Source organism: Cyprinodon tularosa, unplaced genomic scaffold (genome assembly GCF_016077235.1).
Source record: "Cyprinodon tularosa strain WSP-4 unplaced genomic scaffold, ASM1607723v1 ctg522, whole genome shotgun sequence".
Classification (NCBI taxonomy): domain Eukaryota; kingdom Metazoa; phylum Chordata; class Actinopteri; order Cyprinodontiformes; family Cyprinodontidae; genus Cyprinodon; species Cyprinodon tularosa.
The window spans coordinates 749,658-764,420 of NW_024039255.1; the positions used below are offsets into that span (position 1 = coordinate 749,658).

The 14,763-nt window shown below is 35.4% G+C and overlaps 1 protein-coding gene across 1 annotated transcript; it reads right to left on the bottom strand.

The window, feature by feature from the left end:
* Positions 1-782: 782 nt before the first annotated feature.
* Positions 783-12,698, bottom strand: slc25a43 (solute carrier family 25 member 43). The gene is made up of 5 exons (XM_038303951.1): positions 12,247-12,698; positions 10,467-10,708; positions 9,722-9,894; positions 1,893-2,027; positions 783-1,516 (listed from the first exon to the last, which is right to left on the bottom strand). Exons 1-5 carry the CDS (start codon positions 12,522-12,524, stop codon positions 1,304-1,306), a joined length of 1,041 nt encoding a protein of 346 aa, XP_038159879.1. The 5' UTR covers positions 12,525-12,698; the 3' UTR covers positions 783-1,303.
* Positions 12,699-14,763: the final 2,065 nt, after the last annotated feature.

Consider the following 14,763-nt stretch of genomic DNA (forward strand, 5'->3'; position numbering starts at 1 on the left):
AGATCCAGCTCAGACTTTCATAACTGCCAGACTGATTTAGTAGATTCAGTTTTACAAATAAGCCCTATTCCTGATGCTTTTTTTCCCCCAACTCAGACCAGACAGACCCAAAGCACGTGCAGTCAATGTCATGTTGACTGAATAGCTGCTGTTTTCTTGTTGGGAAATCGGCATATTTTCCAATAAGAACTTTCTATATGTTTTTTTTTTTTTTTTATTAAAAATAGAAGAGAGTCAGGGAAACATAATCATTTTACATGGATGTCATGGCTTTAAAGTTCAAAATAACTTCTTATATCTAGCATTTAGGCTGAAACCGACTAGGAACTGTACCTGGAAGAAATTTAGAACCTAAATAGGTTTGATATATAATTCAAATTAAATGAAACCCCACTTAAGACCAAACTATTCAATAGGAAGGTTGCAGTGAATGAAGATATGTTACGATGGCTTGCCATATGCAGGATGTAGTACACTCTGTTACCTTAAAATACTACAAGGTGGAGGACAAACTGCTGACAGAACATACCGGACTCTACCATAAATAGTTGAAAGTACAAAGGTATTACTATTAAAATACACCGGGTAAAGATGCATAAAGAGTAGACTGTATAAAGCAAATCTCAGTGTCCCATCTAGAATCACATTTTAAATAAAATGTAGATTTAAAGGGTCACCGACATAAAATGTTTTGTTAATTACCATTTGCAATGAAAATACTTTCCTTTAAAACTATACACAAGTGGAAGTAGTAATTTCCATAAAAATAAAGCAAACATTAAGGCAAATTAAACTTATTTCATAAAAATGTCAGCTTTTAAAGGTAGTTTCATCATACAGTATTAATTAGGGTCAAAAGAAAAAACACAAAAAAAAAATAACCAAACACTTTTTGGTTTGTTAAAAGTAAACATTTTAATGTTTGATTCCTTCAACTGTAATTCATTGTATTATCCATTTGTGTTGAAGGATTAAAACATTTCGTTTTCTTGGGTCTTTACAGTTATAACGTTTAAATTTTAACGTCAGGAGTTAAAAAGCATCTTTCAGTATTATTCATGAGAAAAGGCTGTGGCATAGTGTGAAATTAATGCAGTAAAAAACTGCAAAATGAGCCAAAATAAATATTTAACATCAAAGGCACGTGTTTTTACACAAAACTAGTCATAAATTGGTGCAATTTATGATTAATACTTTCAGATAAAAATAATACAATTTTTTATTTAAGAGTCTCAGTTTTAGTCTCTGGGATGCAGTTTATTTTTCCTGCTTTTTCAGCAGCACATTGTTTCCATGTGTAGCTTCACCAGCGGTTTCCAAAAGACGACTCCCCTGACCCAAAGTTCCTGTTTTTCAAGTAGCGCTTGACCTCCTCCAGCTCGGACGGCCCGAGGCTCTGGTCCACCCCCGGCGTGGGCTCGTAGCTCAGAGGTGAGACGATGTAGCCGTTACGATAGAGGCAAACCTGCTTGCACATCTCACAGCAGGTGAAAAGAAGGCCGAAGTAGGGAACGATCTGTGGATGAATGAGAGGTTGGAGGTAGATTAATCCTTTCCTATTTCAGCAACAAAAAATTTGAAATAAATGACCTCCAAGATGTGACTTTAAGTTTAAATGATTGTTTCTTTACAGTCGAAATGGTCTTATGTTAAATTAGATCATCATGTGAGAGACAATGTTCATCTCTAAAGATATATGCAGCTGAAACCGGACACTGGGGCATGCTGTTCAACCCTGCTCATGGTATTCTTGCAGGGGGCACCCACTGCGTCACCTTCCTGGTCCTGCCCACATTCTCTCCTTTACGTAGATCATGAGTTTCCAATCTATCCTTTGGCATTTGTGCTGAATGAACCCAGCATAGATTTTACAATAAAAAATCTGAAGTTACCTTTATTGTATTTGCTGTTAGTCCATTCCACAGAGACAGGACGCCCTTGCTTCTAACAACCTGCATGAAACAGTCCATCATTCCAGTGAAGTGGACATCAATGCCTCCGAAATGGGGAAGACGGGGACTCTGTGCCTATGAAAAGAAAGAAAGGGGAATGACAGGAAATGTGGTGAAAAACTAGAAATATCTGGAAGAATTTGCAATTAAAAAAACATTTCCTGGAGTTGTTACACATGAAAGTTGGATATTCTCTATTTGAGATACGGTATATTTATGCCATTTAACGCAAAAAAGCAGCGTTGGTTATAATATGCTTAGGTACTAAAACAGAAAATAGCACAAAAAAAGGTATAAAAATCTTAAACAACCTCCTCCACTATCATTGGTAACCCTGATGTCTAAAAAAATAAAGGCTTAAATTAGTATTTCAATCAATTTTCACATTCATTTATAAATGGATAAGTTCCAAGAACAAGGTTAATTTTCAGATATATGAGATTAAGTTTAACATTCAAACATAAAAAATCACTAAAAATGATTATTGAGCAAGACCTCACAGTTTCATGAAAAAAAAAATAAAGGATATAATGCATGACTTTCTAGTTGGTTTTGTTTGAGTTTTAATCTGAACTAACACCAGCAGGAGAACGTTACATTTTGCATGAGAAGCCTCTCTTACAATAATCAGTGTTACATTCAGATTGTATTGGAGCCACAAGGTTATCAAACATCCAAGGAAACTAAAGTTGCTGGGATTCAATGGGCCTTCAGTCAAACATCTTAATGGAAAGGCTTTATTTCCACAGGCACTCCTTATGACAGATATCCGCAAATCCTCAACACAGTATTTAAGCATAAAAAATGGATGGTCACATATATAAAAATATCATTGGTAAATATTTGCTGTCTGAAACTTCTGTGATAAACTGAAAATTGATCCTTGAATCTAACATCATTACAGAGTCTTAAATAATCTCAATCTATCAATGATTTTAGCATACATCTAAAGAGTAGAGCAGGGGAAGAAATCTGACAAATCATGCATAGATTATCTAAAAAGAAGCCTTGTTGTATTCATGTATTGACAGTATTCTTGAGCAGTTTGATTTTTGCTGGTTTGGCTTCCAATCCTTCACTGAGCATGTGTCTATAAAAATTACATCTGTGTCCAGACCTGCATTTATCAAGCTATATTAAGTTTCTAAATAATCTGCCTGAGGCTATGACTTAGAAATACATGTGACACATTTTTTTATGATATTTTTTATTCGTTTCAGAATATCAGGATATATCTTACTGACTTGAAAGTTTCTTTAGGATAAAACTTATAGTGGCTAACGTTATCCTGAGCTAGCTATAGTTATGTTTCTATAGGCTTAGACTGCTGGAGGACATAGGGATCCTTTTTTCTCCATTCAGCTTCATCCTTTCTCTATTCTCACATTTTGTGGTATTTGTTAGTTCATCTAACGTCATGTCCTCTCTGCTTTTTCTCATAGTAGCTTCATCTGGTCTCTTACTGTTTGGCTGTGACACCATCCTGGAGAGATATATCAGCTGTGCATCAACACCTTTATTTATAGATGTTGGAGCTTGGCCTGTTTTTCAGTGTAGTCCTATTTCTTTTACTGTGACTAACTGTACGTGCTCTATTTCATCCTCTGTCATGGGAGCTGGCTCAGAGGTTGTCTGCCTGGTTGTGTTTCCTGAATAGGGCCGCCTATGGAGCTGGTTTACAGTTGCCTATTGTATCTCTGCTTCTTTATCTATGTCTGCTCTTTCTCTTTGAACCCAAGTCGGCCTCAGAAGATGGCCGCTCACACTGAGCTTGGTTCTGCTGGAAGTTTCTTCTTGGTAAAAGGGAGTTTTCCTCTCTATTGTCGCTACAAGCATGCTTGGTGTGAGGGATTGCATTCAAGTCAATGAGTTGATGGATAGAAAACTTTGCACTATTATGGCTGTTTGATCTGGTTGAATCGACTCTGTAAAGTGCCTTGAAATGACATGTATTGTGAATTGGTGCTATATAAATAAACTCATCATTTATTTTTCAACAGGCCAATGAACCCAAACACACCTCCAGGCTGTGTATGGGGTCATTGTCCCCAGGCTGCTATTTGATCAAGAAGGAGACTGATAGGGTGCTGCGCCAGATGACCTGGCCTCCACAATCACCAGACCTGAACCCAATCGTGATGGTTTGGGGTGAGCTGGACCGCAGAGTGAAGGCAAAATGGCCAACAAGTGCCAAGCATCTTTAGGACTTCCTTCAAAACTGTTGGAACACAATTTCAGGTGACTTCCTCTTGAAGCTCATCAAGAGAATGCCAAGGGTGTGTGAAGCAGTAATCACCAAGAAAAAGGTGGCTACTTTGAAGAACCTAGAATTTAAGACATATTTTCAGTTTCACACTTTTTTGTTAAGTATATAATTCCACATCTGTTAATTCATAGTTTTGATGCCTTCAGTGTGAATCAAAAATTTTCATAGTCATGAAAATAAAGAAAACTCTTTGAATGAGAAGATGTGTCCAAACTTTTTGTCTGTACCGTATGTATATATATATATATATATATATATATATATATATATATATATATATATATATATATATATATATTAGTGCTGTCAAAATTATCGCGTTATTAACGCGTTAACGCGAGGCCATTTTAACGGCGATAATTTTTTTAACGTGAGATTAACGCTATGTGGTTTTATGGTACAATTTTCCAAGTACATCCCGCTGCAGCCAGCGGGAAGGCGGGGCTATTTTCCCCCAGTCTATGCATTTCTCATAGGCTTCGAGAGCGGAGCTCCTCAAGGGAAAAAGACGCTGATACACTGGGTGACGCTAGTGCCTTTTCTTTAAGCCCCACCACCAACAAACAAGTTGAGTGTCTGGTAACTAGTAGCAACCTGAAATACGCTGAGAAAACAGATTACTGAGGTGAAATGGAATCTGCTACGGCACTCTTGCTGTCTGTGTACGCCACAGGTCGGTATCGTGTGTGTGTGTGTGTGTGTGTGTGTGGGTGGGTGGGTGTGTCTGTGTGTGGGTGAGTGTGTGTGTGTGTGTTCTCATTTTTGTTAAGAGGCTGAAAAGTAACTTTCTAGAGCATTGACTACCTTCATCTAGTGATGTCGGTCTATTGATTTTGATGTATTGATTGAAAATTGTTCATTATTACCTTGGTTAATTGACATCTAATGTTAACTCTACTAAATTTTATAGCAGTAAGGTAAAATGCTTGTCTTTGTTCAAAAGACTGTATTAACTGTAAAGACTGTCTTTTACATCAGCCTGTTTTCAGGGCCTTTTTTTTGGCTACATATTTGTTATTTTTTGCTACATGCCTCCCCATCTTCTTGCCATATGTTTCTATGGCATAAATCAGTGTCTGTGACCTGTTTTCATTTTAAAAAAAGAACATTGGCACAAACCTAGCCTGTATGTATTTTTTTGTATGTCATCGAGAGTATTTAAATGATTTTCAATCAGGAAAAAAATGTGCGATTAAAATGCGATTAATCGCGAGTTAACTCAGGCATTGATGCGATTAATCGCGATTAAAAAATTTAATCGATTGACAGCACTAATATATATATATATATATATATATATATATATATATACATATATATATATATTCTGTAGGCCGAAGGTCCACTGCAGGAAAGTTTGAGGGTTTCTCTGGAAAATTTCAAGACTTCAGTACACAACTGAGAGTTGCTTCCACTATGTGTGTTTGCTGTTAAACAAAACATCTTCAATATACTGGGACGCGCCGGTTTGATAATGTTTTGGGACAAGCTAAGAGGAGGGATAAACCAAATGCATTAAGGAGTAAATATAACCACAAGACTGTTGAACTATTTCAGATGGAAAATGTTTGTTGGTTGTTTATTTAACCACAGCTCAGCAGAGTGACGACAAAGTGGAGCTTTGAGAACAAGTCTGTGAGCCACCCAGAGCTGAAAAAGGTAGAAAAATGTCCACACTGAAAGGCTCCTGGACAGACTGTAGACATCAATTCACCTCCAACAGGCTTTCTCCTTTCTGACTCTGGTGGACTTCCAAATATTTAACCTCCTGTGGGGCCAGCAGTGTCCTGAGAGTCTTTGAGTTCACGTAGGAAATGTCGTAGATCCTGCCCGCCATCATGCGGGCTTTACGACTGCTGAGGTCACATGTGGGTGTCTTAGAATTTGCAGTGGAAACATAAAGCTCACTAAGAAGTTAAACTATAACACGCTTATCTTAAATTATAACCTTCTGCTTCTGGAAGCGTCTTTTTCATCTTTTCTCATCACTGGATTAATGTTTGACCCCGTGATTCTCATTAAACCAAAGCATTTGAATGGAAACTATAATAAAGCAGCATAGGTTTAATTGTGTGGAAACACAGCTCTCACAGCTCCTGCTATCTGACAGTTATGGACTATCTTTAGAGAACTTATCTATAGCTCGCCAGACCTGGAGCACATTCACATTCCCAGCTGCTGTTAAACCACGTCAGATCTAATAATAGGCAGACGAAACCCGGATGGAGTATTCAGTCCTTTACAGTACCATTATTCCCTCTGTGTCCTTCCCAGAAAAGTCTCAATTTTGAATTAAAGGGTAAAAACAGAACATGAAGTAATTATACATAAAATGTTTTTACTGTTATTCATCTATACGGCTTGTTTTACAATTTGATTATTCACTTTTTCCCCCCGATAAAGGTCTACCGATCAATTACTTTACAGCCCCTGTTAAGGTCATTGACTGTGCTGAGGTGCAGTAAATGACTTTGATTCATACTTACTGCCCCCTTCTGGTAAAACAGTGGTAAGACAGTCACTTCACAAGAAGTTCCTGTAGTAGGAACTGACTACAGCAAATCCAATCTCATTTTACTATATTTAAGATATTCTGATATACAAGAAGAAAACTATATGCTGCACTTTTTTATTTTTGGAGCTTTTATATTTTGAACCTAAACAATAAAAGTTACAATCTATTAATGACCTAAACCAAGTTTCTTTTTTCAAGTTAGTCAATAATGTGTTGTTTGCTTGGTTATGCAACAAAACCCTGATTAGACATATCACAACAGCCACTGACAGCACAAGCGACTAATTATTTGTTCTTAAATTTAATGTGATGAAAGGCCAAAGGGACTATGTAGCAGGTGGTAATTATCTAAAGCCTGATCACTTTATGGCCTTTTAGCCTTTGGTGCATTTAGACATCTTAGCTTTTGTGATAAAAAAAAATGCAGTGAATAAAAAAAGAGTTTATTGGTATCCTTTAATAAAATAGAAAAAAAAAAAAAATTATCTCCCAAATTACAGTGTAAAGGTTTGGTGACATCATTATTGCTTATATGTAGCAAAAATCCGGCTTTGCTTTTAATAATTGATGCTGGGTTAGCCTAGTATTTTATGTGATTAAACAAATAAACTGTAAACGGCCCAACTTGTATTGCCCCTAAGTGCGGCTGGGGATGCCAAATGATTGAGGTTACTTTCAGTCATTCAGACAATGATGGAGGTAACCTACCATGTTGCCATGGCTACTAATGGGCACCCTGATAGAAGCTAGGCTACAGAACCTACCACAGGCAAGAGGAAGGAAGACAGAGGTGTCAAAAGTATTAATGTTTACTACTCAAGTAGTAAAAACACGTTTGTGGAATATATTTAGCTTTTTACTGAAGTAAAACTCTAAAGATAATTTTTTTTTTATTAAATTACCTAATGTATAAATGTAAAAGTAATGCAGGACAAAATGTTAAGGGCAGATGCTTTACCGCACTACCCTATTAAAGGAGCATTTTCTTGCAATTCTAGATGATAATTTCCTTATACTTCATTTTCTAAGTTGTATACTAATGGCAGCAGTGTAAATTTAACTTTGCATCATATTGAAAAACTATTTATTTTGGTAAGGGGTGAACAAGAAGTTGGTGCAGCACACAGACCAACCAGAAAGAAATTAATAGTCTGGATGAAACCAATTATTTTGAAGGTTTTTGGGGTTTTTTTAAATACCAAAAGACCATAGCGAAAATAACCTAAATGAAACAAAACTAACAAGTCTAGTTTTAAAACGTAAGAAGTAGAAAGTAGAGATAATTACATGTATAAGTAGTAGAAGTAAAAAGCTGTCTAAATATTAAATACTCCAGTAAAGTATAGATAGCCAAAAGGTAACGAAGTATTAGTACTTTGTTACTTGACACCTCTGCAGGAAGTACCTCTACCTCTTGAGCCAACATCCCCTCCTGAGGATGTGGTCAAAATTACATGGACAAAGAAAAAAAACATTGTGTCTTTGCAGCAATTTTGGCATCAAAGAACGAATCTCTGTCCTCATGCATCTGACAACAGCTCTATTCATCTCATTGAAAAAGGCCTAATAAAGGCTTTCCTCCCGGTTTCAGAAGTAAGCACACGGGCCTGTCAATACAACTATTCACTTATTTCCCTTGGTTTAGATTAACTAAAGATTATAAAATAGTATTTCGGGGTCTTTATCTCATTACCAGATCCATGTCCTGCCATTGAGACTAAGTTTTGGACACCGGGAAAAAAAAAAAAAACTGCTTTTGGTAGTCTTGAAATACTGTGATGTTCTAAGATCGTCTCTGTGCCAGATGCAGCTTAAAGGAACCTAAAACAAAATCAATATCACACCATGTTTAACAGTTGATATGGATTTACTTTTTTCTTAAAATATGTATTTTTTCTTCAACAGAGTATATTAAATATTCTACTGAAAGCCTTAAAGATTATTGAAAAGACTTTTAGCAGACTAAAGTTATTTTTTTCATTTTTTTTTTTATATGAATACAGATGTTCTCCTAGGTGTACAGCTAACAATCAGACAGAGGATGCAGTCCGAAAATATAGACCTAAATCTTGTAGATCAGCTTCATTGATTCCTATGTTACCTATGGTCTAATTAACCTTAAAACAAAATGAATAATCCCAAAAGAACAAGAAGCTTCATGGAGAAGTTCTACTGGTCTTTACCTTTAACAAGGATACAGTTTCTGAGCTCCTAATACATTTTTATCTTTCCTGTCTTTGCTCCATATTCAGTGTGCATCTTCATTCTAGTTGCTCTTAAAAAGGCTTACAGGCTGGTGAAAAGCCGAGAAACACTTGGTTTGAAACACAGACAAAGGGTAAGTACAAACTTTTTTCACATGTGCCAAAATCATCAAATCTAAAGTACTTGTGGGCCAGAAAAATTTAACTTTTATTAAAACTAAAATAACTAAAGGAAAAAGGAAGCATAAATCACTTTAGTTTTTACACTTAGAAAGGGCTTTTGCATGTTTGCCTTATTCATAGAAAAGCATCCAGTTTGCAAACTTTTTAGAAACCCATGGAAATAACAGGACGGTATGTATTCTTTTGGAGCACGGTCTGGGTGACCCTTTCTTTGAAAAGGATTGATGTAAATAGTCACATTTAATAAACTGATTGAAAGCAGAGTAGTCTGATCCAGAGTAGGATGGTCTTTTTTTTTTACTATAAAAGGGGAAACAATTTGTCTGCTTCTCTACCTTAATAAAACCTAAACCAAAGAAGCCAGTTTATAAACTCTGACAAAACCAAATTTTATATTTTCTTTGTCTTCAGACAAAATCTGCAGGGTTTCCAGCAACTTTCACAGCATTAGAGAGATGTGGATCTGTCCCCTGTTAATCATCTTAACAGGCTTCAGTTTGTAAATTAATCGGTTAACCTAACTCAGGTTCATAGGTGAACAGAAAAGGAAGGTTACACTAAATAAAATGATATGAAAATAACAGCCAAACTTATAACTCACCTGCATTTTCCGTTTAACGGTTTCAAAGGGGTATGAGAGCGTCTGAGCCACTCCAGCAGCAAGGCAGCCATTAATGAAGTTCTGCAGAGGAGTGAAGCGAAAAGATGGCTCTGGCCACAGCTTGTCTACATTCATGTAAACAGCATAGCATCCCAGAGAGAAGGGGACTGCACCTGTAGGCAGGAAAGATGTAGGAGAGAAATACAATTGAGCATTGATCTCAGATTTAATAAACAAACACAGGATAAGGTGGAGGTCTTCAACAGGGGGTCTGCGACCTCTAGTGGTTCCACAGAGATACTGCACGGGGGTCTTGAAAGTTTTCGTTGATTAGACTTTTTTTTATATTCCCCCCTGCAATTTTTTCCACTACTTGAAATGTTTTTAAATACACATTAATATGAATTCAACACACTGAAATAAACAGATAAATGGAGGCAGAAGATGTCTTTCAGTCATCAATGCACACATTTAGCGACACACAGGAGCTCTTTCAAGCTGGGCACCGTTTCATTCACAACACCCATCAACCAGGAATCACAATCAGAAATACTTTAATAATCCCAGGAAGAAATTACTTTCATTACATTACTCCATCTGTAATAGAGTGACTATAGGACCAGTCTGATATAACACAGTTTCATACAATATATATAATTAGGGGTTCCCTGATCTATCTCGCCATCAGTTTGGGAATTCTTATCCTGGAAAACGTTGAAGACCCCTTGGTATAATGCATACATACCCAAAACAGTGAGGGAAAATCCTCTATAGAGCGCAGAGAGCCCTTCATTCCTGTAGACCTTTGAGAGCGTGTGAGCTACGCCGATATAGGAGGGCTGCCTGCAGTTCTGAATGATGAGTCTGGTCTCAGCCACCTCCAGAGGATATGTGAGCAGGGCTGCAGCGACACCAGCCAACCCTCCAGCAAGTATGGCCCTCCCCTGAGAGATGGAGCCCCACTCATCCATATGAAGGTGGACTATCCTGTACACAGAACAAACAAGCATATGTTTTGGGGAACTGAAATATAAGATGTTTTCGACTAGAATATTTTTATTATTCGTCTACAAAGGTTTAGGTGGTGTGGATATTGGTGTGAAAACAATTTAGCACTGAAACCACCAGCAAGAAAATGTGTTGAATCCAAAAGATGTCTGAATTAGCTGTTGTTCCTTCTAGTGAGGGAATGGCGGGTGTGATTAACCGTTATGCAACCACTTTCGCACACACATGTTATAAAGCATGACTGACTGGACTGGATTTATGACTCCCTGTTGGATTTCTGCTCAGATTAAAGCAAATTTCCTCTGTATCCATGCTGTCAAAGATCAGCAGCTTGTTTTGACCTCTTGTAACCCAACAATAGAGAATCCACCGATTTCCCCTCAGTAAGGTCTTACAGGCAGCAAAGATTACAAACCACTTGCCAGGGTACTAACTCAACAACTTGAATAAAAAGCAAAAGCAAAAAAGCAAAGTTTCTTTTTAAATGTTGAACAGCGCTGTAATGAATGCTTAGTTTGTCTAAAAATATTTAAATGGCAGAAAAAATATTAAAGCAAATTTTGCCCAATTACTAAAAATTTTTTATGGACAAGATTAGACAGATAACTAGACTTATTCTCAGAGAGGAGTAAATACTTGTAAAACGTTTTGGTACATGAACTTAATAAGATCTTTTGTTGATTCTTTAAAGGAAAGTAAAAGTTTTTTAATAAAAACATTCCTTTCAAATGTTATATTTTATCTCTATAATATAAATCAGGAATCTTTTTCCAAATTTCTTCCCATTTATCTCCAACATACAACAAATTTCCCAGTATTTAAATATTTAAGATAATAAAAGAGAAATTATTTGACATTAAAATGTGTAAACGATATAAAAAAATACATAAAATACAATGAAAACTTTTTTATATTTTTAATATATATTCTTACCACAGTTACCATAACTGCTATATTTCCATCAGCAGGTAAATAAATTATATCAATCAAAATCAATTGAAAATAAATCTGAAAGCGTTACATCAAATCTATTAATGAACTTTGCTCTAACTGCAGACGCTTCTTGGATAAAAACATAATTCTAGTATCACCAAATATGATTAAATAAATATTATTATATGCTTTTGCTGTTCCTGATAGGGGCAAATATTTATCCCCATACCTGTGAGACAAAACTTCGGGCATAGCGAACACATAAAGGTTTAAAACTGGACTGAGTAAATACAGCATTCTGATTGGCTGGGAGCAAGAGGGTGCGTCTCGCGTGATTCAAACAGGAAGTAGATGTCAGCAGACGACAAAACAATAACAGAAAAACCTTTTTATTTGTGAATATCAAATATCTCCACTTTATGGAGGGGGATGTTGATTTTTTAATGTTGGTAACTGCACAAAGTTGCAACTCAGTCTAATTTATTGTATCTAATTTGCAGATTAAAAGTCATATAAGCCGCTATATATAAAAAATAAAATAAAAAGTCCGTATTTATGATCTTTGGTTTTTCTGCTAGACTTACTTCTTGTATGTTGTGAGGTGAACTGCTGTATATGGAAACAGTCGGAGACAGGAGGCCATGTTTCCTTTCCAAAATCCTCGAAGTCCTTCATTCTGGTAGATGACGATAAAAGTTTGAAGGAAGCCTCCTTTGCAGTGAAAAGTTCCCACCTGACTTTTAATCTTCACCACTTCCAAGGGGGACGTGACTGTTTTGCTAAAGAAACCAGCGAAACCGGAGCAGAGGAAGCTCTGAGAACCGGTCAGCCGTGTGTCCTTTTTCACCGAGACCACCATCATCTCTGGTTGCTTTAGCCTGAACTCTGAACTCCTCGACCACCCGGGATGGTTTCGCTGTTCTTCGAGGGACTGCCAGTGACCTGTGTGGACGGGTCAACAATCTAAATTTAAAAACGCCTCAGTGTGACTGAGTGTGTGTCCTGTGGGAGCCTGAGGTGTAATGTAACAAAAATATTTACGTCACTTTGACTTAATCCTGTGGAGTAACTCAGACTGAACACTAGAGGGCGCCCTTTGACCTACTTTTAAATCCCCAGTTCAATAAATAAATAAACAAACTGACTGCTTAAGAATATAATTAATAGCCAAATAAAATATAGAATTCCAAAAGCAACAACATTCAAGAGATGACTTTATGACACAATAAACACATTACTCATATATTTCAAAAGATCACAGAAGTTCAAATTAATATGAATATTTAATTAAAAGGTATATTTTTACACAACAAATTTCATAGAGGATTCTAGTTTACTCACTAAATTCTCTGTGATAAGGTGTTGCAGCACGTCATTAATATATTTTACATTTTAGTCTTATCCATAGATGGTCAGAGGGTGAGGATAAAACTGCTTTCATCAATATAATTGGTCTGAAGTGGACTTATTGCAAAGTTCAATCCATCAGATGTTGGATTCTTTTTCCAGGAATCATAACAGCTTCAAATATTTCATGGTTTACTTCAGCAATGGATACTTTATCCCAGGGACCTTCATCGTTTTCGCTGAATGTGTGCATTGATGACTGAAAGACATCTTCTGTCTCCATTTATCTGTTTACTACAGTGTGTTGAATTCATGTTAATGTGGATTTAAAGACATTTCAATTAGTGGAAAAAATTGCAGGGGGGAATATAAAAAAAAAAGTCTAATCAACCATAACTTTCATGAGGTCCACCCTTAGGGGCCACGGACCCCCTGTTGAAGACCTCAGCTTTACACTGTCTGAATAGATATCAAATTGACAACATGTTATTTTATCACAAGGGAATTAATTATATTTTAATTGTGCATATGTAATAAAAATAAACATATTTAAATAATGACAAAAAATATATATATTATTTACAAATTAAAATAATTTATAAGTGTACATACATGTACAATGTATAAATAAATTGTAAGTACATATATGACTTTTCATTTTCTTTTTATTCCAATTCCACGTTTTAATTTTGTTTAATTCATAGCAAAATTTACAAAAAAAATTAATTTTGTCCTTTTACTTTAGGTCCAGTTGAAGTTTTGTCAATACAAATTAAAGCAATATATAGTCACAAAATAAAATGCTTTTTTGTAAAACTTTAAGAAAAATTATTTCTTTACGACTAAATTGAATATTTCTTTGAGATGGAAATGAATTAAAGTTGTATATTGTTTGGCACAGACAGATTTCATTTTGTATCTCAAAACACTTTTAGGTTAAGGAGTTTTTACTTTCTATTTTTTTTTTTACTTGTTCTGCCTTTCTTCATAACTTAAATTGAACTTAAGAATAGATTTTATCTTCCCTTCAAATATCTAATTTTTGTGTTACCAGTTTAAATCTCACTATTTTTATTAAAGTCATTTTTCATTGTTCTTTAATCTATATGTCTTTATCCAGTTTTAATCAAGGGAACATTATTATTAATCAAGTGTAGGGCAAAATGATTTTGTTTAAAATTTCATAGATTTTAGCACTTGTGATTTAACAAAAAGATTGTTAATTATGTAGGATGGTGAGATTTTGATCAAATTAATCTGATTTCTTTGTCAAAGTATTGAAAAACATTTTAATCTATATCTATCTTCTTTAAAGTAAAATATGACAGTAAATTGGGTGTTTTGCAGTAGTCACAGAAGTACAGCCAACTTTTTAATCAATTGATTATTTGTAGATCATTTCATCAAACTTTGTATAAAGACAAGTCATTCATTAAAGTTTGATTAAAATATTTTATAAGCTATATTAGGAACTATCTTAATGAGCCAAAATGATACAAAAGATATTCCACTATGGTTTCCAGCCATATTTGATTAATATGCACCTAAAACCTATTAGAAAAATAGCTAATTACACTTAAAATGTTTAGTCTACTGTGTTAAAAAGTTTCTCATTAGTTTAGTTTTCTCCAGATTCTGGTTTTCTCATTTGAATAGGAATATGTATAATCTGTTATGTTTTGTTATTTTTGTGTTATATTCTTGTGATTTGCCAATGGTTATGGAGCTGTTACATACGAAATAAAAAGTAAAAA

Coding starts and splice junctions, on each gene's coding strand:
- slc25a43 (XM_038303951.1), bottom strand. CDS start 12,524: ATGATGGTGGTCTCGGTGAAAAAGGACACACGGCTGACCGGTTCTCAG. Junction 9,895..10,466: donor ATTTTCCCTCACTGTTTTGG/GTATGTATGCAT, acceptor TCCTGCCTACAG/GTGCAGTCCCCTTCTCTCTG. Junction 2,028..9,721: donor CCGTTAAACGGAAAATGCAG/GTGAGTTATAAG, acceptor TTCTTTTCATAG/GCACAGAGTCCCCGTCTTCC.